The sequence below is a fragment of the Xyrauchen texanus genome, chromosome 39, assembly GCF_025860055.1.
Source record: "Xyrauchen texanus isolate HMW12.3.18 chromosome 39, RBS_HiC_50CHRs, whole genome shotgun sequence".
NCBI lineage: Eukaryota > Metazoa > Chordata > Actinopteri > Cypriniformes > Catostomidae > Xyrauchen > Xyrauchen texanus.
In genome coordinates, this window is record NC_068314.1 from 22,572,260 (window position 1) to 22,594,943 (window position 22,684).

General features: G+C 38.7%; 2 protein-coding genes across 3 annotated transcripts; both read right to left on the reverse strand.

The window, feature by feature from the left end:
- Positions 1-1,925: 1,925 nt before the first annotated feature.
- Positions 1,926-8,518, reverse strand: abcc10 (ATP-binding cassette, sub-family C (CFTR/MRP), member 10). Its single transcript, XM_052111442.1, is given in 6 exon segments — positions 1,926-2,075; positions 2,226-2,429; positions 3,157-3,738; positions 3,741-3,966; positions 4,245-4,409; positions 8,487-8,518. Coding segments are annotated over 6 exon segments (1,359 nt in total).
- On the reverse strand, positions 7,223-21,745 carry sp2 (sp2 transcription factor). 2 transcript variants are annotated; one of them, XM_052111925.1, is made up of 8 exons: positions 21,691-21,745; positions 17,660-17,736; positions 16,511-17,266; positions 15,384-15,602; positions 14,925-15,210; positions 14,426-14,606; positions 10,335-10,528; positions 7,223-9,024 (listed from the first exon to the last, which is right to left on the reverse strand). In XM_052111925.1, the coding sequence occupies exons 1-8, from the start codon at positions 21,695-21,697 to the stop codon at positions 8,924-8,926; spliced, it is 1,821 nt and encodes a 606-aa protein (XP_051967885.1). In that variant the 5' UTR covers positions 21,698-21,745; the 3' UTR covers positions 7,223-8,923. The 2 variants fall into 2 exon arrangements, with proteins under 2 accessions (XP_051967885.1, XP_051967884.1); XM_052111924.1 differs by lacking the exon at positions 21,691-21,745 and adding an exon at positions 19,418-19,683.
- Positions 21,746-22,684: the final 939 nt, after the last annotated feature.

The window sequence follows — 22,684 nt, forward strand, 5'->3', positions numbered from 1 at the left end:
TCATGCGGTACCCTTCCTGAAGGCTCATCCTGACATGACCCTCCAGCATGACAATGCAACTAGCCATACTGCTTGTTCTGTGCATGATTTCCTGCAAGACAGGAATGTCAGTGTTCTGCCATGGCCAGCGAAGAGCCTGGATTTTAATGTCTTAGTTGTTGAATCTTTTTATGTTCATACAAATATTTACACAGCTTAAGTTTGCTGAAAATAAAAGCAGTTGAAAGTAAGAGGACGTGAGTTTATATATATATATATATATATACTTGCTGCATTCTAATCTGTCTTGGATATTACGATTCTGATGCAAGTGAAACGTTTTAATGCAGAACTTTTTGTACTGCTATCTCCTCAAGATGAATCGCTTATGATGAGTCCTCTTTTAAAAATCGCTTTTGATAAAAGCATCTGACAAATGAATAAATGTAAATGTAAAGGTTGGGAACCCCTGGTTTCCAAAAACATTACAAAACACAACTGGTCCTGGATCAGTGTTTTCAGTGGGATGTTGGTGGAGATCTCCTCGGTATGCTCTATACTCTCCAGCTGCATCTCTGTCTGTGCAAAGCTGAAAAGCAGCCCTGACAGCAGATGCGTGATCGGCAGGGCATAAGACAAAGACAGACCTACCAGTCCTGACAGAAAAGAGAAATGCCAAGGTAGATTTTAGCACTTCCTTAAACTTCTTGCACAAGGGATTTTAATAAAATTTCCTACAAATATACAATTTCTAAAAGGGATAGTTCCAAAAATTCAAACAGGAGCAGTAGACAGCCCAGTAATATTTTACCATTTGCTTCTGTTCCTCCCCAAACATCTTTACCTCCACCACTGGCTCCAACTCATTGGCCTTCACATCCTCTCTGCTTATCCCATCTAAGAATGATGATTTGTTTACATGATTCAGGTGTACTATAATATGTGACTGCCACAAATGGTGTGGTCATTCAGCATTAATACCATGCATTGCTGTTGTTCTTGCTGTCTTTAGGCACAGCTTTTACCAGAGACAGGACTTCAGACAGTCCCTTAAAAAACATTGCTCATTTAGCAAATGAAAATAGCAGTTATCAGGTGTAAAACTCAAATAGTTAAGTATTATATTAAAGGGACAGTTCACCCAAACATTCTCTCATTATTTACTCATCCTTATGCCATCCCAGATATGCATGACTTTCTTTACTCTGCAGAACACAAATTTTGATTTTTAGAAGTCTATTTCAGCTCTGTAGATCCACACAATGCAAAGTCAATGGGTGCTAAAATGTAGACACTCCAAAAAGGAAATAAATGCATCATAAAAGTAATTTATATGACTCCAGTGATTTAAACCATATCTTCAGAAGTGATATGATAGGTGTGTGTGAGAAACAGATCAATATATTAAGTAAATTGAAATTCTTCTCTCTGCCCAGTAGGGGGTGGTATGCATAAAGAATGTAAATCACCAAAAACACAAGAAGAAGAAGGTGAAAGTGAACATTAAAGTGGAGATTGAGCACAGTGTGTAGAATTTATAGTAAAAAGGACTTAAATATTACCCACACCTATCAAAACACTTCTGAAGATATTGATTTAACCACTGGATTCTGATTTTTGGATCTTCAAAAGTTTACCACCCATTCACTTGCATTGTATGGACCCACACAGCTGAGAAATTCTTCCAAAAATCTTAAGTTGAGTTCAGCAGAAGAAAGTAAGTCATACACATCTAAGATATCATGAGGGATGGATAACGTTTAGAATTTGTGGAGCTACATAGGTCTTGTCACCATTCACTTGCATTGTATGGACCTACAGAGCTGATATATTCTTCTAAAAATCTTTGTTTGTGTTCTGATAAAGAAAGGAAGTCAAACACATCTGGGATGGCATGTGGATGAGTAAATGATGAGAGAATTTTAATTTTTGGGTGAACTATCCCTTTAAGTCTGGATTGGTCCTGGATACTGAAGTGTGAGGAAGCGCTGAATGCGGTCCAAAGACACCTTAGCCTCCAGTGTCCTGTTACACACCCAGGGTAAGGCATTAAGGGTTAGAAAAAGCCTCACCACAAGAGCCAATGTACTAAACATCTGCAAAACAAACAATACATGTAGGGCAGTTATCCCTTGGAGGAAGTGTTTATAACAGTATTTGGCAATTTTAAATTCCTGAGATATTGAGACACTTAAGCACAGAGGTACTGGCAGGGCTGTTTGCACCATTTAAAGGGGCATGCACACCTTTGCAGCGGTGAGATTGTTTCCCAATAGGACATATGTGATGAAGGTGAGGATAGAAATGAGCCCAGGTGTACACACACACACAGCATCCAGGTATATCAGAACTGTCAGATGATGTAGCTCTTGTTTCCGGACCTCAGCAATCTTCTAAGAGAAGTGTTACTCCCAATTATAATACTTTAAAATGCAAATTCCAAACAGGATCTATGTATTCAGGCAAAAGAGCATCATATGTGTTTATTATTGCTGAAAGACTCCCCACATCTGAAACTGTTCAAACAGATAGCTCACCTCAAATTCACGGCACTGGTTGAGCCAATATGATGCTTTTAAACAAACAAAGTAATGTTTGTTGCTCAGGCCAGAGAGCCACTAAGTCAAACTATTTCAGAGAAGTGAATCTACGAATGGTTTACTTTTAGTTCTGCACATTCAGCTGGCATATAGGAGAAAGTATTTTAACATAAAAAAAGAATATTATAGGTGCACTCAGTAGCTTTTTGATCATGTCATCTTGGACTTACAGTGACATCTAGTGGTGTGGATTCAGCATCATTCAAAATCAATATTTTTCAGTTAGATGCTGTTGTATAAATTCAGTATTCACAATCAGCCATTATTAGTTTAATCCAAGAGTAAATCTTTCTAATAACAAGATGGTTACTGAGATTAAGCGTGTAGTATTCAGCTGGTCATGTGATTCTAAAATGGCAGCCCCCATGAGGGGGACCCTGCCCCATGTAGAATAAAACAGCTTTTATAAGGTTACTGGTATGTCTAGAGTTCTCATTTCATTTTAGTGGCCATAATTACAATTAATTTCTTTAGGAGTAAAGTTTTTTTAATGGGGAGAAAATAACTGAGTGCACCCTTAATAATGGGACCAATTTTATTTTACAGATCATTGAAATTACAGATGGAGAAGTCCCACCTTCACTCTTGCATCCTTGTGAACCAGAATATTTTTGTTGTTTTCAAGAATTCTGAATGCAATGATTTTATTCAAAGGCACAAGCAGCAGAGCCACGACCACCCTGCCCAAAAAGTCGACATTCACTTGAAGGTAAATTAGGTAAAGTGCAAGAACAAACTTGAAGGGAAGACTCCAAACTTCATGGAAGCTGTTGAAGAAGTTCACCAGATGTCCTGTGTCTGTGCTCATGAATTTGACCACCTCACCCATGTTGAAGCGTGCCAGAGCAGACACACTGACGTTAACAAATTTGCTGTAGATGATGGATATCACAGCAGCCCGAGTCTCCAGTGCAACCTTTGAAACTTAATAAACAAAGATGTTCTTCAGGAGGGCTGTTAGAAAGGTACTGGCAAAGAGTCCGACAGCACACCACACACCCTGGCTCAGTGGTGCACCCACAGTCTCCATGTTACCCACTAATGCGCTGAGAAGTAGGGGTTCTTCGAAGGCTAGCATACTTGCCACTAACTTCAACACACCTAATAGGTAGTAGCGTAAAACAAATGCCTTTTGCAACACTTGCAGAAGCCTGACATCCGGTTGTTTTCCACATTCAGATATCTTTTTTGGCTGGGCCAAAGTCTGTCCTGTCTCTCTGATCTCTCCAGATCACTTCGATTCAGACATTTCTGCCAGCTCTGGTGGAACTGGAAAGTGACTGCTTTAGTACATAGCCGATGGGGCAGCTGGAAGACGTTGCATGTCCTCTCCAGCTCTCCATGTTTGCCTCGCCTCACCAAGGGATTCAGCCATAAGTATAGGAACCTTTACAGGAAAGGAGGTCCCTTTGAGTTCTGTGAAAGGGAAAGGTATAACCAAGCAGGTAGACCCAAACCAGAACTGCCCTGGTTACCATCAAGGCTAGACAGACTACATACAGAGGCTCTGATACACAAAAGTAAATGCTTTCTTGGATGTAAGCAGTGAGGGAGAAAGCTAGATAAGTGACGGAGAAAATAACCACCACAGGAAGCACAACAGGACCTCGAATTCTTAAGTAAATATACCTTTGTAAGACCAAATCTGCACCAAAATGGACCAACCAGGCTAATACACTACATCCATTAGCTAAGATGTCCAGGTATATGTCAGGGGCCTGGAGCTCGGAAACCAGAACCAAATCTCCACTAAAGTGGAGAGCCAACAGCAGGGTAGCTTCAGCCCTGAAGCCCCGGCCAATCAGAAGGGAGGACACAATATTGCTCAAACTGTGGGGAATAAGACAAGGATTGTGAAAAAGATAATAAGCAAATATTTGGGTTACAGTGAAGCACTTACAATGGAAGTGAACAGGGCCATTATTTTTGAGGGTGTTAAAGCAGAAACGTGAAGCTTATAATTTTCTAAAAGCACTTACATTAATTGTTCTGTTAAAACTTGTTTATAATCTGATCTGTAAAGTTGTTTATGGTCATTTGAGTGTTTACGGCGTTACACAATGAAGTTGTAAAATTGGATGTTACTTTAGACAGAAAATGTTATGAAGTGATTTTATCACAATAAAATCATGTTTACGCAAATTTTGTTTACGTTTTAAGGCTATAATTTTGAAAAAGTGAGTATTTTAACTTTTATGGATTGGCTCCATTCACTTCCATTATACTGTATGTGCCTCACTATAAACCAGATTTTTGCTTTCTTAAAGAAAAGGATGTACAAGTAGAAATTAATTTTTGTGGTTATCAACAATATGCCACAAATGCATTTGATTGACCTTAACTTGTACTGAAACCAAAATAGTACTTCAACACAAATAAAGAATTCGCAACTCATGTTACTTCCATAATCTGATGTATTTCTGAGAGAATCAAGAAAATTGACAAGAAAAATGTAGGTAGGAACTTGATTTTATAAATCAGAATTGATTGGACTGTAAATAGTGGGTACCAGAATACCAGACTGGAGCTAGTAGAAAAAATGCAGTCAAAAGTCATTTCAGAGGTGGAACAAATAATTACATTTAAATGAAAGATTAGCAAAACAAACTTTTTCGTTGTAATAATGTGCTCTAATTGTGCAAAATATGACCAGAAACATCTATTAATAAAATATGGTTGTAAGTAAATAGGGTTGATTTTGATTTTATGTTGACTTTAAATAACAGAGGTGTACAAACTTTTTGTTCAAACACATATTCCAATATTTTCCTCCAAAATGAATATCATATAATGTATTACACCTGGGCACCCTTATGTAACAGGCGCTAATTATTGCAACAACTGCATGTGAAAATGATCTCAATAGCAGCTAGTTAAGACAGGAACTGATGGTGCCATTATGACACACATGAAATTGATTATCTACATTAGTGTGACAGAGCACTGATATTAGCTCAGATGGTCCAAACACACCTGTATTTCAGTCCATTGCTCTGACATCTGAGTGATGAAATACAGTCTGAGGGCAGACAGGTTTGAAAAAATCTGTATTAGTGTCAGTACCAATATTTTTATTATTATAAAAATTTAACATTTACCCCTAGAACTAATTTTCATGGGAACTTTTTACGTTTGTGAGGGAATTTACTGTATATATATATATATATATATATATATATATATATATATATATATATATATATATATATAGTGTGTGTTTACTGTCATATTTTCCATCCAAATCAACTTTTCTATTCTATTAGAAATATTTTCTATTCAACTATTCTAATGTCACATGACAGTAAATACAAATATCTAACAGCTACAGTTAACTGCTGTGTCTGCAGAGGCAACCCTCTCACTAAACAGAGTTAATAAAATATATATGGTTACATGTTTATTCAATTTTTAAATATCGGAGGCATTTTTGTCTTTCGGAGCCAATTCATAGTTAATTTCTGATCCTGATTTGTACAAGAATGTGATGGTTAGGCTTTAAAATAAAGCGTTGACAGGACTAATGCCTAAACATGCTGTCTTGGTAGACACGTTTTGAGACACAGCCAATTTCATATTGCATTGCCATTTCCTGATTACATCTTTTAACAATGTGTACGTTCATTTTCTGTAACTTTATACACAATTTCCCTAGGTATAAACTTAAATTATTTATTTTCAAACGTATCGACAAAACATTTATTTCTGCAAAGGTTAGTCTGATAATATGATGTATAAAGTAGATGTTTTTTTGACCTTATAATAGTTAAGATTAGTATTAAACTCTGACATAAAGATGACGAGTCCGCACGTTTCTGCTAATACTTTTGTAGTAATACATTTGACAAGGCTCTGTCCTTGAATGTTTTTATTCTCCATGCATTGTTTAATCAGCACAGACTGTGAAGCGACTCACTGTGAGGGATCATGACGACTGCGAAAGTCCTATTTAAAATAAAAGTCCCCTGGCAACGTCGTACAATTTAGGAATCGTTAACTAAAAATAATAATAATCTCATCATCATATTGCTGCAAATCCTTTTGATTTTCATCCGTGGAACCTAAAATTATAAATTTAGCAGAATATCAAAGCTTCTCTTTTCCTTACCACAAAAGTGGATGGGGACTTGGCCTCTCAAGTAGTCCATATGACTTCAAAGTCTTCTAAAGCAATCTCTTTGTGTGAGGAAAAAAAAGTTGTAAGTCATTATTCACTGAAAACTTTAACATCTGTCCCATTATTTGCAGTTGAACTTAACTGTGTACAATGTCTGGTGAGGCATCAGGTTTGAATATGATCTGTGAGATCATATTCAAAGACAAGAGGTAAAGTTTTTAGTGAATGATGACTTAAACTTTTATCATCTCACACAAAGTGATGTTTATCATGCAAGGCTATTGCTAAATGGACTACTTGTATGGTACTTTTCAGAGTTTGAAAGCCGTAGTCTCCACTTGCTTTCATTGTTAGTAAAAGAGCAGTGGCCATTTTGCTAAACATCTTTTGTGTTCCAAGTAAGGTATAGAGGTTTATAATGCCATGAAGGTGAGATAACTGACAGATTCTTTATTTATACGTTAACTATCATGGTGAGACAATTATGACAGATTTAATTGTGGGTTAACTATCACTTTAAATATAGCTATCATGTTCACCTTCAAAACACAGAGAAACTCGGAACATGTTGTGTTATGCTTTATTAGGTGAGGTGGAGAGGTGGTCTGACTGTAGAAAAAGATAGCAAGTTCTCTGGTCTAAGCTCCTTAATACAAGTTATACAACACAGGGTTACCTACCAATGTTCAAAGACAGGGCTCCTTACAGGTGGGATATAACAAGATAAAAGGACTCTTAAATCAGTCAAATCAAAAGGTATATAAACCAAATAATTAACTTATCCACTCAGTGAAACCCCTGAATTTGGTCAGTGCACATAAATTGAAATTCCTTAACACTTAATAAGTTAGACCAAAAATAAAGCAGTTCTACAAATACAGACAAATCTCTTTAAATACAGGGTGCTGCAGACTAAGGCACCTTTTAGTCAATAAAAAGGGTAATCTATTAGTCTTGCACATTATAGGAATGAAACTATACAATGCTTTTTTCCTTCTCATTTACACTGTACACAGTCCACATCGTTCATGATCGGCAGCACAAGCCAATACACATTTGTGTAACAATTATCCTACATTTTATGCCCAAATACAACAGTATGAATTTAGATACTATACAAACATACAGGAGCACAGACATTTTTTTTTCTTCCTATTAAGGCCTCTTTTAGAGAGCTTGGGCAAAAACTTAGTTTACCTTAAATGGAATGACTTTATTTCACAAACCATTAGTTTGTAGCGGGTTTAACTGCACATAAGTTGAAATAAAAACGTTTATATATTCACAACCAGAATCGATCAGACCGATATCACCACAGAACTGTTTTCCCATTTCATGAATTCAGAAAACAAACATGAGTTCTGGTTTATCTACATTTTTGCATGGATACTTAAGCAATCTTAACAAACAGCCATGTTTTCAATTATAAATTATTCCTTATTTCAAATGTGATAAAAAGGAGGTTACCACCCTTACACCTGTAGCAAGTCCCATGATATTTACCTTACCACCTCTGTACACAACGCAATTGTCAAACCAAGGAGAAGTACGCAAAAGCCTAAACAAAAATCTTAACCTCCACTAATATTAAAATCCAATCAACCATGGTTATAGGAATCAAGTTTAATAATTTTCAAGTTTCTGTTTAAAAGTATAAATCAGCCATAAAAGTAATTCAACAACTTAAATTACTTCAAATGGTTTAAAGAGTTTGTCCACGGAGTTACTTTTGAATACAAATTTGCCAAAGTATGTTAAAATGTATGTTTGTATGTATGAAAACAAACATTTACACAATAATAGCCAGGAAACACTGAGGGGGCATGATAGCTAAAATAACCAAAAACATACATGTGAAAAATTGGAAATGAGAGGGGAAAGAATCTTTTTTGGCTGGAGTGTTTGTTGATGCTATAGTTCAAACGGAGATAGACTTCCTTTCCACTGCGTATGGAGAAATCAACCAGACAAAACTGGTATCCATGTGTTCTTTGCATCTCAGGTAAGGGCCACACTTGTGCAGCTGGCCAGCCCTCCTCTGACAATGAGGATAAGTTAAAAAAGGGGACAGCAGGAGTGTAGTCTGAAACAGCTGGTATTAACAGGTGACTTTCCAGGGGAATATCGTACACATGAAAGGGGGTAGACCTTTTTGTTTTCTCCCTACTTTCAAACCCCTGGGAAGAGCATTTTCCACCCAAAGTTCTTGAAACCATGTAAAAGGAGCTGTTCACAGGGCCTTTGTGTTGATGTGTGTTTTGTAATGCTTTGTGAGGTGGTCACTCCGCATGAAACGTTTCTGACACTTATTGCACTCAAAGCGTTTGTCTCCTGAAAACAGATACAAACACACACAAGTGTTAATTAAGGTGATGAACAACACCTGTGGTTACATTCAGAAAAGTGAAGTTAGTTCTGAGAAAAGATCGGACTTTAAATGTTACTTAAAGGGCACCTATTATGGAATTTTGAAAATTACCTTTCATGTAGTGTGTAACATAGATTTAAGTGAACAAAAACATCCTGCAAAGTTTTATATATGAAAGTTCACCGTAAAAAAAGTTATTGTCTCTCAAAAGTAGGAGTCGACTCTGAGTCAATGTAATGAATCGTTTTTCGAACGAGTCATTTTCCTTTTCGTTGAAACGTCAAGACGAAAAATTCTGAAATTGGCCGCGCCCACTCATTGCATCGCAGACACCAGGGAAAACTTGAAAACATCATGTCGACAACAAGACGCTGTGCATATCAAAAGCGAAAATTTTTTCACTGCCCAGGGACGAGCATGTGAAGAATCAGTGACTAGAGTTTATATTTACAACTATACCACACAAGTACAGCCCGAACCTTGTGCTGTGTTCGCGTCATTTTAATGACGATTGCGTTACGAACATGAATGCTTTCAAGTGTGGATTCGCGAGCCAGGTGATACTGAAGGAAGATTCAGTACCAAGTTTATTTGGATTAGCTTCCACCTCCGAATCACAACCTGTAAGTATTATTAATAATTGTAGCTTTTATGTGTTTTTTAGCATGCTTAATAAGTATTTGTGTGAGTTGTGTAAGTTACGCTCAGCGCAGCTTCTAGGTCTCCAATGTCAATTTTTTTGAAATATGTGAAATGTTTGTCGATGTTATTGGAGTTGTCATAAAGAATAGAGCAATAACTTGTAGTAATGCAGTGCTTTACCAATATGTTTATGCGTTGGGCTAACGCAAACAATAACTGATTGGGTGTTTACCACTGAACTTTGGGCTATGATCGCTAACATAAATCAACTCAAATTCCTTCTCTGATTTTGATTTTTTTACTACAAAGCGGTGATGGCCGTTCCGTTTCTGACAATCTCTGCACAGATTATACCAATCACAACTGACTGGGTCATCTGACCAATCACCGCAGATTAGCGTCACGCAAAGGAGGGGTTTGGAAAAATGAGTCGTTGAACGAATCATTTGGGAGTTGGTGAGCAAATCAGGTAAACATAAATGCATATTATAAGACAACAAAAGTGGTTTTTGTCATTGCATGCATGTAAAACTGTTGTTGGAGACTCCCAAAACAATATTAGGAACATTTTAAATGCCATAATAGGTGCCCTTTAAGTCTTTGTGCCACCGTATATTTGTTTGTTCTGTACCTGTGTGTGTCCTGGCATGTCGTTGCAGTTCATCACTGCGTGTGAATCGTTTTCCGCAGAAGACCCAGCTGCACACAAACGGTCTCTCACCAGTGTGCAGCCGGACATGTGCCCGCAGGAGGGATGTCTTTCGGAAGGTTTTCTCACAGCCTGCTATGTGGCAGATGTGTTTTCTTTTCCCCACCTCTCCTGGCCTGCAACACACAAAAACCATGTCACAACAGCTTTCAACATTGTTTTCATGATGTCAACATGAAGACTTTGCATCATTAGTCAAAGTAATAGATCAACCTTTATCTGTCATCTTTTGTAATCTTGTTTAAGCATACCTGGATTTAGTCTTCACTACGAAAGTGCATTTGAAACTGATTTTTTGTTGGGTGTGTGACAAAGGAATAGTTCACCCAAAAATGAAAATTTTTAGAAGAATATCTCAGCACTTTAGGTCCATACAATGCAAGTGAATGGTGACCAGAACTCTGAAGCTCCAAAAAGCACATGAAGGCAGCATAAAGGTAATCCATACAGACTGAAGTGGTTTAATCCATGTCTTCTGAAGCGATCCAATTGGTTTTGAGTGAGAACAGACCAAAATGTTATTACTTTTTCACTAGAAATCTTGACAACAAAATTTAAGAAATGTCCTCTGGTCTGATAAAACAAAATTTAACAGTTTGGCCATAATGACCATCGTTGTTTGGAGGAAAAAGGGTGAGGCTTGCAAGCCGAATATTACCATCCCAACCGTGAAGCTCAGGGGTGGCAGCATCATGTTGTGGGGGTGCTTTGCTGCAGGAGTGACTGATGCACTTCTCAAAATAGATGGCATCATGAGGAAGGAAATTATGTGAATATATTGAAGCAACATCTCAAGACATCAGCCAAGAAGTTAAAGCTTGGCCGCAAATGGGTCTTCCAAACGGAAAATGACACCAAGCATACCTCCAAAGAAAGTTGTGGCAAAATGGCTTAAGGACAACAACATCAAGGTATTAGAGTGGCCATCACAAAGCCCTGACCTCAATCCGATAGAACATTTGTGGGCAGAACTGAAAAAGTATGTGCGAGCAAGGAGTCCTACAAACCTGTTTCAGTTAGACTAGTTCTGTCTGGAGGAATGGGACAAAATTCCAGCAACTTATTGCAAGAAGCTTGTGGAAGGCTACACAAAATGTTTGACCCAAGCAATGCTACCAAATACTAACAAAGTTTATGTAAAATTCTGACCCACTGGGAATGTGATGAAAGAAATAAAAGCTGAAATAATAATTCTCTCTACTATTATTCAGACATTTCATATTCTTAAAGGGGTCATATAATGGTACATGCACTTTTTCAAGTTGATTGTACTGAAATGTGTGTTGGCTGTGCCTGTACACAACCATCCTATTATGATAAAAATCCATCCAGTGTTTTTGTTTTAATCTCCTTACATATTTTCCCCTGCCTCAAATCGAGCTGTTCGACCGTGTGACGTCACACGGTCGGACGCCCCTCCCAGGATTGTTGATTGACAGCAGTGTTTGAACACAGACCCGCCCTCGCTCGTGAGCGAGCTGTCAATCATAGTCCGTCATCAATGTTGATACACTGGAGCAGAATGGCACCTAAGCGATTGTGGTGTTCTGTTCTTCAGTGTAATAACGAACACAGCAGTCATTTTGATGTTCCTAAATCTGAACCGCTGAAGACGCAGTGGCTGAGTTTTGTTTACGATGGGAATATTCCCCACGAGCAACGTCAATGCGTTCATGTGTGCGCGAATCATTTTTCACCAGACTGCTTTAAAAACGAGTGTCAGTATAAAGCTGGTTTTGCTAAGAAGCTGCTGAAAAAAGATTCGGTACCAATTATTTATATTCCCTCTGCACCTCCAGAAGAAGTAAGTGTAACGTTTTATTAACCTTTATATTAATCTTTGCAAATCGCTTGCACGCTTCACAATGAATGTGGCTAATGTTTACACTCAGGGTACATTACGGCATGTTTTCCATAACGTTACAACGTTCTCAATATAATTCATAATCCCACGTTTATAATGAACAACACATTATGGTTATTGTGTTATTAAAAACTGTGTACGCAGGTGTTACAGTTAACATGGTAACACTAAGTTACACATGGTTTACTTGTATGTTACTGATTAAGAAGTAATGTCAAAAAAACAGTTATACGGAGAATACCTCCAGAACGGAGGGGCGGGGTGACCAAAGCTCATTATCATTTAAAGTCATATGCTCTGAAACGGCATGATGAAAACAGAGCTGTTTTTGAGCAGGTAAAATTAGTGTTTTCTTAAAATACTAATGAGAATTTTTAATAAAAGTACATTACAAAGTTTTCATTTAGACCCTAAAGATTCATATTAACTTGTACAAAAATGGCATTATATGACCCCTTTAAAATAAAGTAGTGATCCTAACTGATTTAAGACAGGGAATGATTTCTACGATTACATTTCAGGAATAGTGAAAAACTGAGTTTAAATGTATTTGACTAAGTTGTATGTAAACTTCTGACTTCAACTGTAAACTTTCAAGGACTGATCGTTGGTGAAGTCAAGTGAAGTCACTGTTCCATGAACATTTCCAGTTTGTCAAAACAGAGACTATTTAGCAGTGATGGGCCACTTCTATTAAAATGAATGTGAAAAAATTGGAACTCCCAGCGGTCAACGGATGTAGAAAGAAAGTCCCGCTTGCAGGTAAAATAGCCAATCACCTTTTACAGAAATTGCCTGTCAATCAACTCGAGAACACACATAAACACACATTAGCTATACAAAGATGGTACAATTGTGTTTTTTAGCGTAATCATTAATAAAGACGCAATTTATTATACCAATTGTAATGGAACGACATCCCCCTCCTGTGGATCATCGTTGCCCGATGGTGACTTTCTCCCATTTGGCGACTTGTGATGGGGCTCACCTGAACCCAATGAAGAGCTTCATCACCATTGCCTTTAAACTCTGAGCGCACCTCTCTACCTGCTAGCGTCTTCAGAGGTCCAGGAACAGAGTGGGGAGGAAGTTAGATGTGTTGCCGGACCCGCACCTGGAACCACGGCGCAAGTTAGATGCGACACTATGAATTGGAGCACGTGTCACGGTTGACTATCCAGAATGCTGGGCTGCTATTCCACTCAAGTGCTGACACCCAGGGAAGCCCAGGGACGCTCGAGTGAAGGGAGCCCGTTGCAGCCGCCGGGACACCTCCTACTATCACCTGGACCTTCCCCTGTCTTCACTATCTTCCTTCACATATCACTTTCCACCATGAAGAACTTACAACTCTTTTTTTGGACACTTTCCCCATTGGACACTTTATTTCCCCTTTTCTGTTGTTTATTATTTTAAATGAATATCTCTCCAAAGCCTGACTCCAAAACCACTGTGTCCATCTCTTGCTCACTCTGCCACACAGTGTTGACAGATTTTACTTCTTATTTTTCACATGTTCTTTTATCGTAATCTTGGCCAACCTTTTCAGAGATTTCCATCTTTCCCTATTCAAGTACATAGGAGCTGCACTTTCATGCCACTTGTTTTCATAAAATAATAGCAGACAAAACTGGCCGAATTAACATTCCAAAAATAGCCGCAGAGTGGACTGACTTATCTTGAAAAAGAGACTTTGTTGAAAGGATACGGAAATACATCCCGACCCTTCTAATTCTTTTGTTTGGGTTCTGGAAATGCTCTATAATGCCATCTAGCGCTCTGCGCATGCATCAAGCACTAGGAAGTGTAACCGAGCTTAAAATCATGATTGTGCATAGAGACTGCAATGGCAAGATGTCCAGTGAAAAAGGAGTTATAAGCATTTGGATCACTTCAGAAAACACTGATTAAACCACTGGAGTTGTATGGATTACTTGTATGATGCCTTTACGTGATATTTGGACATTCTGAGTTCAGACCACCATTCACTTGCATTGTATGGACCTACAGAGCAGAGATATTCTTCTAAAAATCTTAATTTGTGTTCTGGAGAAGGCAAAAAGTCATACACATCTCGGATGTCATGGGGGTGAGTAAATTATAAGATTATTTTCATTTTTGGGTGAACTATGCCTTTAAAACTTCCTACCTCTTTTCTGCATCTTTGCAGTTCGGGCAGGTGCAGGCCATGCGCCGTTTTTTCTCTCCTGGCTGACTCTGCAATTCCAATGCGAGTGTCTGTGCTTGCTCCACCTGCATGGTCTGCGTTTGGGTACTGCCCAGCTGTAGACCCCCACCTGGAACAGTCTGCACAGTGAGATGCTGCTGGCCTAAAACAAAAAATATCCATAAACACACAAACATCACACACACAGCCATTCAGTTACTTCATTTTTAAGCCATAGAATGGAGATGATAGAATAAATAAGGGGAAACGAGAAATGTTACACGCCAGACTTGAACTCACACCGTCCACATGAGCATCAAGCTCAACATGTCAGAACATGGATGCTATTCAATAGGCCACTGCTCTGACAATCTTATATTACTAGAACACACTCATAATCAGATTTATTAAGAGTATCAGGTTCACTGTATATACACAGACAGAATGGCAATTATTGAACGTGTGAAGCACACTCACTCACCCCCGGCGTTGGTGATAGTTACTGGAACACCCTGCACCTGCACACCATTAATACTGATGGTCTGAACAGCCTGAGCAGCAGACGCTAGCTGGGCTGCATTCAGAGTTATCAGACCCTCTCTAGCCGGGGCAATCTTAGGGAGAGTCCTTTCTTTCCGTGTCCCTGTTTGGGCCTTTTTAGAGACCACTGCTGATGTGGGGATGCTGGCTGATGAGGTCGGTGTAGTCACCATGGTCTCCTGTAGCTGTACAGCCTGCCATTCACCTGAGGCTGTTTTAATCAGCACCTGGCAGAGCATGCAATACACATGTCTAACTTTAATATCAATATGTCTTCAGTACATAGAAGTACATCAGATATTCGATTCCTTGATTCACGTTTAAACTTGTATTTAACTGTAGAGAGGCTAAAACATATTTTAGATTATTTGACAGTATGAAAATATAATTAATAAATTACCTGTGTGGGTTCTGGGGGTGTAACTTGCACACTGGGGGTGACTGTCTGTCTCTGTGGTACAGGGGGAAGTGTGGCAGAGGCAGCCTGTACCACTTTTAAAGCCTGCGGGGGGATATGAACAACCTGTTGATCTGATTTCTGCTGAACCAACTGCACCTGCTGCACCACAGCAGGCTGACTCCCCCCTGGACTTTGCACAATCAGGAGATTATTCCCTGCCTAGGAAAAGATATTATAATGAACATACACGTTACACAATAATGGGTGGATCTCATTAAAAATATGTCCAAGATTTTTCTGCAGTGAAAATTCAATGTAAGCAAATTAATGTGTATTTTTTTTTTTTAAATACATGATACATCCGTTTCTCATGTAAAAAATTTGCGGTTTCCTGGTTTTCCAAGCCTTGTTTTCGTGGGAGAATATCACCATAGCAACTATCACCATAGATTTTTGCTGATAACAGATAGTCCCAAAAACCCACTATCAGCACAGATTAATTGGTAAAACTGATAAATCAGTTTTAATTACGGCAAATATTCAGGTCATGGGACAAAGCCCACATTCTCGGATGAAGTACATCAAGAATGCATTCAAACCAGAGATAACATATCAACCTCCGCATTTTACCAGAGGAGAGAGCAGTTTGCGGATACCATTCAAATGAATTGGGAGAGCCGTAAACTGACACCTACCTGTCGCAAAATTATCTGTGTTTTCTCTTATAAAACAGCATTTTTTCGGGTAGTAAACCCCACACATAGTTCATTCCAAAAGGATTGTTTAGTGTAAAACATGTTGAAGATTAGCAGACAAGCGGCCCATTTATTAAGTGATGAGCTGTTTCCTCACAAAAGCAGTTTATTCAGCACAATGGCCTCCTCGCCATTGTACCGCCCATAGAATGTCTATGGGACAGCCGTATTATGCATTTTGTGGCTAACCTTGTAGGCTCCTTTGGTAGAAGGGCTCTGTTCATACTACTCACCTGCATGCCTAAAGAATGTACTTTATTATTACCAGCCGAGAAGTGTCCTTCATCAAATGCAGACCACACTCTGACAGAACACGATTTCAGACATGGCAGTTCTACAAACCAAAAGCAGAACTACAGAATTTGCACATACCTGAATTATATTATCAGCTGTGGTCTCTATTAACAATGCCTCCACCTGCTCAGCCACTGGTGGCGGTGAGGCTGGTTGAGGTGCAGATGTGGGTGAGGCTACAGCCACCTGCCTCTTCCTTCCCCTCTTGCCCTTCACTGGAGCAGCAGCAGTCTCTGTGACAACATGAGCGCCTCCCATATCACCCGTAGTAATGTTGAGAGGCAGCGTGAGTCCACTAGGAAGTCGTACAACATTAGCATTTGCGTTATTCGGTCGACGCTTTAGTGAGGATGGTTTGATCGCCACTGTCTTCTGCGGCGTAACCGGCGCTGGAGCCAAAGGTGGTGGGGTGGGTGTGGCAGCCTGAACTGTTACAGGTGAGGTGAAAAAGGCCTGGTTGGTTCCAGGGATGATCTGGATCTGTCCTCCCTGAGGCATCATCTGAATGGTCTGAGACCCCTGGAACTGAGGAACCACCTGGTACTGGATGTTGGGAGTGGATGTACCTGCCGGGCGTGAAGGGCTCTGTATAGTGAAGACTATGGGACTGGCCCCTGAAGAACCAAGTCCTGCAGGCAGCTGGATAAGATTCCCTTTTGCTGAGAGGAACCCAAGGTTTTTGGGTGGAGCCGGAGCAATAGGGGCGGGCTTGATTGGGTGCAGACGCCGTGTGGTTGGCTGAGCCGGCGGTGTGGTGACTGGGGCTTGGGCAGCAGGAGGACCGATCTTACTGCAGGTAGCTGCCAGAAGGGCCAGTGGGGAGGGCTGTGAATCCTAAGAAAATGTGGATACACTATTACCAACAACAAACTTGATTTAACATAGCTGTGACAGCTTCCATTTAAATAAAACAAATTTTAAACTATTTTATTAACTAAAAACAAAAGTAAACTTGCGATTTTGTACAATTAGGAATAATGTGAGACTAAAGACTGTGAATTGATACAAGAGACACAACACTAGCACAGCTTTGTAGCAAACAGGTTGACTCGGACAGTCAATTATACAATTTAGTTGTCATTATACCAAATCTTTTGACTACAGAATGCCATGATTGACCAATCAGAATCATATATTCCATAGAGCTGATTATTAATACAATTTAAAAATAGAATATGCCTTAAAACAAACATATATGGTTGTTTAAAAAGATCACAGGGACCTTACTTGACAAGTGGTGGTAGAGGGCTGAAGATATTCACTGGGGCTGACTGTGACAGTGGTGGCCATACTGTCCTTTTGATCTGTGAGAAGAAGGTGTATCTATTTATGCAAAGAAAACATCAGAACTTCCCAACTATGATTTCAATTTGAGAGAGGAGTGATGCAGCAGGAATTCTTTGATCAACTGATCTCAGCAACATACTGTATTTCTGTGCTTAGCAATTCTTTGCCCTTCCTTATTATGCTCATGCACCACAGCTTTGTAATCACTGTTTGCATAGACAACCAGGAATACCCAAAATCAAAATACATATTTGTTAGCATTTCAAAATGTGAAGGAAAAAAAAACATGAATGTCATTCACTTTCAGATATGTGTGTAGCCAAGAAGGCACTTTACACCACCAGTAATTGCTAAACTATATAAACCTCTATGGTAAACACCCAGGATTTCCCCCACTGACCACGCATGTACAAAGATCTCAGATCCCACTAGATGTTTTGTTGCCTGCCAACTGGCTTCCAAAGTTAGCAAATTATTATTATTTTGGCTTTATTTTAAGCCTACAAGTGTACTATTAAGTCTAAATTCAACATAAGAGAGACCTAGACTACAGTGATCACTAAGCCATCAAATTCAACAGTTCTGCAACTTTACACTATGAAAATTTGCTCTCATAACTAGTATACCAGCCGTCTGAACTTTTTTCACTGCCAGAAATGTGCAAATGGATGAGTTAGGGGCCGTGAACACCGAATGTGTTATTTCGTTTATCTGCTCTGTTTTTCATTGTTTTCCTATGTAAACGCACTGGACGAACATCCTTGACAGCTGCACCGCGTCTCAATGTTTCTTCAGTGACTCACGATGACACATTTTTAGACACTGTGTCAAGTTAATAAGAACTTCAGGTTTCAAAAACGCATGTCGAGACACCTACGTTGTTTCAATTGCAGGGGTGGGTTTATGATTTCTGAAGCCCTAAGCAACCGACCAACCTGGGGTGCCATTTAGAAAATGTTTGCTTAAAAATGACAAAAGGATTTGAAATCATAATTTTAAATTCATCCGATCAGCCATTGTAGCCAAGAACATTCATAATGTTGAATTCATAATTCATAATGAAGTAAAAATCTAGTTAAAGTAATGCCTGTTTTCCAGTTTTTACAAAATACAGTGATAAAAAGCATATTTACTTACATATATGTTTTCAAAAAAACATTGTAACAGTCACATCTTTGCAACCTGAACTTGTTTATAACATTAAATCTTTGTGACACCCAAGCTAAAAACAATCTAGATGAAGCGCAACAAATGAAACAGAACGCAGGTGTCTCAACATGCGTTTTTGAAACCTGAAGTTCTTATTAATTTGACACAGTGTCTAAAAATGTGCCGATTCATTGTGAGACACTGAAGAAACAGATAGATGTGATTTTAACTAGGGATGGGCATGAGTACTAGGGTAACGATGATGATCAAGTATGATGTGACTTTTCACTTAATTCAATATTCAGTTACCTGACAACTAAATGCTTATTTTCAATTTTGAGATTGATTACATTGTGATTTTGAGGGGTCCATTGATTTTCAGAGAGGTCATAGCAACCAAACTGATATACAACGTTGCAATGCTATGTTACGATCATCAAAAGAGTGTGTAATTAACCTTGTTTTCAACATCGGTCTCTGCAAAACATTTGTCATTTACTGTAAACTTCCCTGCCCTTGGTGCCGAAATGTTTGCGTGAAGTAACACACCTGCATCTCAACAAAATGGGAGTTGAAGAGTTTCCAAGTTTTAAGTCCAAGATATAAGTCTGAAATAAATTGTCATTCCATTGCACTTTCCCCAGCTGAAAGGTGTAAATTCTGACTCTCCAAGTTGAATGGAATGCTTCATAATTCATCACAGAAACAACAACATGGAGCATCGCAGCATTCTCCACAGGCGCAAACACTTGGGGAGACACACACCAGGCGTGTGTGGCAGTGGACTCAATGGGCTGCAAGTGTTTCAAACAGCTAGACAGAGCACAGCTAAATGGAACAGAAGGCAGCATCTTCAAAACTGAACTTCAACTTAACACGCATATTAAAAACACGATGGTTATGGCATCTCCTGTTAAGCCAAATGTGATTTGAAAATAGACGCTTCAGACAGTCACTACAAAAACTGGTGCATGCTTACTAAGATTACTTCGGTAGCCTGAAGGAAGAACAGACAGATGCGCATTGTGCACATTCTTTCATTGAGTTGGGCAGCGAATCCTCACATAATGACAAAATAGGATGCATTATATTTAGATTTTGCAACCATTTGTACATTTTGTAACAGATTATTTTATAACAGCCTATACAAATTAATAGTCGATACACTGGAACAAGACACAATGCAGCAGCCCAAGATGTTTGTCAGACATATAATTATATATATACTGTAATGCACATTTCATTGCCCCTTCACTACTCAACAAGTACTCGAATAATTAGTCAGAGTACTCAAGTAGACAAAACGACTAATATGCCCATCCCTAGTTCTAATGTGAACCGGCTTCTAACGTGAACCGCTCTGAGAACAAAGTATTCGCGCATATGCCCAGAACAACATGTCACCCCTAAAGTGATATATGCAGAGCTTTCCTACAGGGCCCCCCTCAATGGCGTGGTGGTTAAAACCGCTACTGTTCATTCGTTGTGCTGCATCTAGATTGTAAGCACAGGTGTCACAAAGATTTAACGTTCTAAACAATTTCAGGCTGCAAGAGGTGACTTGTTTCAATGTTTAACATTATTCCAGATTGTTAAGCAACTTTTTTTTTCTCTCTTCTGCTCTAGCATACCAAGGGCCCGCCGTGCCTTGTATGTTTACAGCTACAATACTGTTACAAATGTTGCCTAAAATGCTTACAAAAAATACAGCCTTTTGCTGTAACACGGTGAACAATACACTACAGCGCCAGAATATAAGCTCCAGGTTAAAGTAAATAAGACAGGAATATATTACTATTGCATCAAATCATCAAAGTAATAATAATAATAATACTGTATCATATTATAATGACAAAATGGACAACAATAAATAACTGAGTTATAATATTAATAAACAACAGAATTCCATAATGTTACTGGGTGATGAAGTAGGTTTTGCACACCCCATATACTTAAAGTGTTTTGTAAACATATATGTAGGTAAATATTGCTTTTATATCACTGTATTGTGGAAAAACTGCAAAACAGGCAATTATCTTTAACTAGATTTTAATTTCATTAAACACTATGAGTGTATTTGGCTACAACATCTGATGGGATGAAATGTTTTATTATGATTTCAAATCAATTGTATGTAATTTATAAGCTAAAATATTCTAAATGGCGCACCGGGTTGGTCGGTTACTTGGGGCCTCAGAAATCGTAAACCCGCCCCTGGTCATAACCAGCTAATCAGATAATCATGATGAAATTTAAGACAGTTCGGAACCGTTTAGAGCTAATCCAAATAATCAAGTTTGTGCATTTAAATTTACGGCTAAATTTCGTGGTTGGACAGAATAAACGATCGTTTTCTGTATAACTCTAACTAGTTTTATATTAAGCTGCAAGCTGAAACCAGCGGCGGATAACGCTAACAAGCTAAACATCATTGAGCAATGCTCATTGAATAAATTGCATTAAATATTAAGGAAATCCGCTTGTCTAGACTTTAATCAGCCTTCTAAACGTGTACAGCTTTCTATGAACATCCAGAGTGTGTGTGAGGAATCAGCGGGCAGAGAGTGTCTGAGTGCGCCGATGGAGAAGGAAACTGCTGGCTTAGCATGCTAAAATGCTAACTAGCCAGATAAACTCTTCGCTGCGGAAAAGAAGACTGATTCCGGAAGTGAGCATTCAACGAAAACGCCGTGCTACACTTGATTTCTAAAACACGTATGTGCGTGCTAGGACATCACATATATTTCACTTAAATCTCGGAAGGAAATGTTTAGGAAAAGTAACATAGTAATATAAACATCAACGTTATAATTCCTACCCACCGCTCATGACGACATTCACTCTCCGTGAAGACTTGAAGAGCCCACACAGAAGACCGCCCAACCCGGGCACCCTGACCAATCCGTGTAGCTTTCAATCAATGAGAGATAGTCATTCTTACCAATCAGAGTAATGCATTTGTTGGATTGAAGTTTATTTTGGCCAATGGAAAAAGGTAGTATTTGTGTGACAGTTGAAGGATATACTATTGACCAATAGATTGTCGAGGATTCAGGAGAAAAGGCGGGTGTTATGAGGCAGTCAAAATTATGAGCTGCACCAATTATACTCATCCTTGACTTTCACTGATTTGAAGCTTGCCCAGTTAGAAATGGAAAAAGCACATCAATCAAAAGTAATTGACAGCCATTTCGATCGATCAACCCGAGATTACTGTATTCGTTTTTTAATTCTACAGGAAATTGAGAAGGATGCAGCAGGTGCGATGTCTTCCCTCAAAATGATTTTTAACGATTTTAAAGGCGATGGCAATTTCACTAATTCAATCAGCCCATCTGTCGCGCTCTGTCAAAAACTAAATGTTTAATTCTCTGAACTTTGTCTTGTGACCATAAACATTACAAAAATAGCTAAAGAGAGAGCATAGTTTGACTGTTTGGCAATGCATTTTGTTTTCTTCAAGAGTATTAAGTCGTTACTGAACATAATCTAAAAAGTTAAAATTTTTAAAACCTCTGAAACATTGCATGTTTAAAAATGGCAGTATTTTATTATTATTCCATGTCCGTATTCCCCCAAAAATGGTCATCTGAGCTATGGGCTTAAAAGAAGTGTTCACAAAAAAGTTTAAATTCTCTCATCATTTATTTACCCTCATGCCATCCCAGATGTGTGACTTTCTTTTTTCTGCAGAACATAAAATATTTTTTTTAAAATATCTAAATTCTGTAGGTACATACAATGCAAGTGAAAGATGACCAAAATTTTGAAGCTCCAAAAAGCATAAAAGTAACCCACATGACTCTGTTGGCCTAA

Excerpts from the sequence above, each read along its gene's own strand:
- sp2 (XM_052111925.1), bottom strand. Across the intron at positions 17,267-17,659 it reads CCTCTACCACCACTTGTCAA|GATTCACAGCCCTCCCCACT; the intron begins GTAAGGTCCCTG and ends ACATTTTCTTAG. Across the intron at positions 15,603-16,510 it reads CAGCTGATAATATAATTCAG|GCAGGGAATAATCTCCTGAT; the intron begins GTATGTGCAAAT and ends ATCTTTTCCTAG.